Source organism: Zeus faber (assembly GCF_960531495.2).
Source record: "Zeus faber genome assembly, chromosome: 8".
NCBI classification, from domain to species: domain Eukaryota; kingdom Metazoa; phylum Chordata; class Actinopteri; order Zeiformes; family Zeidae; genus Zeus; species Zeus faber.
This window is the reverse complement of record NC_137195.1, coordinates 16,295,431-16,298,393: the sequence shown is the minus strand read 5'-3', so window position 1 is coordinate 16,298,393 and position 2,963 is coordinate 16,295,431. Positions and strand designations below refer to the sequence as shown.

The following is a 2,963-nucleotide window of genomic DNA, read 5'->3' as shown; positions in this document are numbered from 1 at the left end:
GTGACTCCACTCATTAGTTTGACCTCTGGGTTGATGCATGTGGATTCCCAAATCCACATGGTTGATGCAAAGATCTCGGAGTGGAATTTTACTTTCCGAACCTGGATTTACAGCTCTATCAAAAAAATAATAATAGTGCATTTCACAAATCTCAGACAGCTGCAAATGATTAATTCAGGAGATGTTTGTTTTCTTTGCTGAAGGACACATTGGCTGTTGCAGGATTAGTAGTGTGTTTTTTTTGGTTTGCGTTTTTCTCGAAACCACTTCAAAGATCCAGTGGGAGGGTTTCAGCGGGAGCATCAACATCTGCAGCTGCTCCCTGCCATCGCTGCTGCGGAGGGGATTGAGGTGTGGGGGGTGGGCGGAGGCCTTGTGGTCGGGGTGTCGCGGCTAATCACGCCCTGGATCCAGTCGGCGTAGGTGCACAGCTTGGTGTAAACGCTGGGGTCGGCCGGGGCGCTGCAGCCGTGTCTGAACCATTGCAAGCCCTGCAGCTCGCCTCCGCACTCCATCACACTGGAGGTGTCAGTCTGTTATTGGAGAGAGAGAGAGAGACGGAGAGATACATAGACGGATAGACAGACAGACGGACAAACAGATTGATGGATGGATAGATAGTGTTCTAGGTTTGCAATATATTGCTTGTTTTTATTTGTTATTTTTAGGTGGGGTTTTTTTGTTACTTTCTTGGGTCATTGTTATTTAATTGTTCATTTTATGTCATTTAAACAATACATTTTTAGTTAGTTACTTTCATTGTCACATTGTTTTGTTTCCTTATTTAGGGATAAATGTTCTTGTTCAGTGTTTATTTTTATATTTATTGTACATTTTTAAGTTTATTGTATATTGCTTAAATTTTCTATCTATCTATTCTATTTATCTATCTGTCTGTCTATCCATCTATCTATCTATCTATCCATCTATCTATCTATCTATCTATCTATCTATCTATCTATCTATCTATCTATCTATCTATCTATCTATCTATCTATCTATCTATCTATCTATCTATCTATCTATCCATCTATCTATCTATCTATCCATCTATCTATCTATCTATCTATCTATCTATCTATCTATCTATCTATCTATCTATCTATCTATCTATCTATCTATCTATCTATCTATCTATCTATCTATCTATCTGTCTATCTATCTATCTATCTATCCATCTATCTATCTATCTATCCATCTATCTATCTATCTATCTATCTATCTATCTATCTATCTATCTATCTATCTATCTATCTATCTATCTATCTATCTAAACCCATACAAGCAATATGACCTAGCAGGACCACAATCATAACAATGAATAGTACCTTTTCAATACTATGGTATGCTGTATATTGTATACTAACCAGGCAGTTGTCAGTGTTGGCCTGTCCAGCACAGATCATTCCAATGCTCCAGTAGAGATACTCAGGGAAGGTGTTCATGCAGGTCCGGTCGTCCACGACAGGAGTACTGATGCATTTTAAGATGCGCCGGGGTTCATCTGAGTTCAGGGAGAAAGACGATAGAGAAGGTGTAACCACAGTTCCCACTCACAACACCAGCAGCAGCGTGCATCAGTAGGCAGTGGCAGTGTTTTCTACTCTCACACACTACACAAACCAGTGGTGGAAAGTAACAAAGCACAAGCACTCTGTTGCTGTATTTTGTCAAGTATCTGTACTTACTTAAGTATATTAAGTTTCAGACTTTGGACTTTGGACTTTCATTTACATTTCAATTCAACTATCCATAATTTCCACTCTATCACAAGTAGAAATGTCAATGTGGTACTTTTAGTTTAGTTTGAGTAAGTTTGTGTCTGTGTTTGTGGTATATTTGTACTTTTACTTGAGGAAAAAGTTCTGAGTGCTTCTTCCACCTCTGTCAAGCAAACATACACAATATGATTCATCATCTTATTCCTGTGGATAGATTGAACTGTAGGATGAATAATATTGTTTCCAGTGCTTGTAATAAACTACGATTTTGTCGTTTGGAATATTAACGGAAATCAATTGACTTCAATTCCATTTCTTAAAAATCCACTTTACATTGGTTGGGATGTGTGGAGCCCCAGCCACTGATGGTGCATCTGTCCCCGGGCCTGGCGCAGCGTGTGGGCAGGGCGGCGGGCTGAACGTGCTGGCTGAAGCGGGCCGGCGTCGCGAGACGGACCATTGTGAGGCTGTGGAGCGGAGAACGGTACGGGCTGTGGCGGACCACGTCAGCCACCTGGATGTGCTGCTCCGTGCCCTCCTCCACCGCCAGGTCATGTTCCCCCAGGGAGGCGATGGTAGCGAAGGGCCTGGAGGAGGCGAGGGGAAGAGAGGTGAGGAGAGGAGAAGGGGGAGGAGAGGTTAAGGGAGAGGAGAGGGGTGGAGAGGCAGGAGGAGGCGAGGAGATGAGGGGATGAGGAGGGGAGGAGAGAAGGAGTGATGAGAGGAGAGGAGAGGAGAGGAGACCATCATTCACAATCAACGCTGCCATTTTTGTCCCTTTAACTGCCATTTCACAAGACTCGTAGAGCTTTTAAGAGACATCCAACATCATACGTGCAAAATCGCTATTAAATTAGCTTTTTAGTGAGTAGGCTGAAGCAGCCTGTTAAACCAGAAGGTCAAACCAGTCGGGCAGGACTCACTGGGGGTCACAAGAGAAGGAGGTGAGCAACCACCACTCGGAGATGAGGGCTCCACTGCAGCTTCCTCCCCCTCCGTGGAGGTTCACCTGCCAGGGTCTGGAGTGAGGAGGGCACTGGCGGTCCTCCTCCATGGGAGCAGCTCCTGGAGAGAAAAGGAACATTTCATGGAGCCAAGAGAAATGCTATAACACGGATAATATCGCCATGACCAGTTCCACTCTCATGGATCAACAACGTTCTTTCATTTAGGAAATACTTGACACACGCGAAAGGGGATACCTGTGAGCCCCAATGCAACTAGCAGTAGAAGTATCTTCAT

The 2,963-nt window shown here is 43.7% G+C and overlaps 1 protein-coding gene across 1 annotated transcript; it reads right to left on the bottom strand.

Moving 5' to 3' along the window:
* Nucleotides 1–302: 302 nt before the first annotated feature.
* Nucleotides 303–2,963, bottom strand: LOC307233456 (trypsinogen-like protein 3; the record flags this gene model as incomplete). The annotated part of the gene is made up of 5 exons (XM_080004789.1): nt 303–533; nt 1,368–1,504; nt 2,055–2,308; nt 2,645–2,786; nt 2,924–2,963. The coding sequence occupies 5 exons, from the start codon at nt 2,961–2,963 to the stop codon at nt 303–305; spliced, it is 804 nt and encodes a 267-aa protein (XP_079860915.1).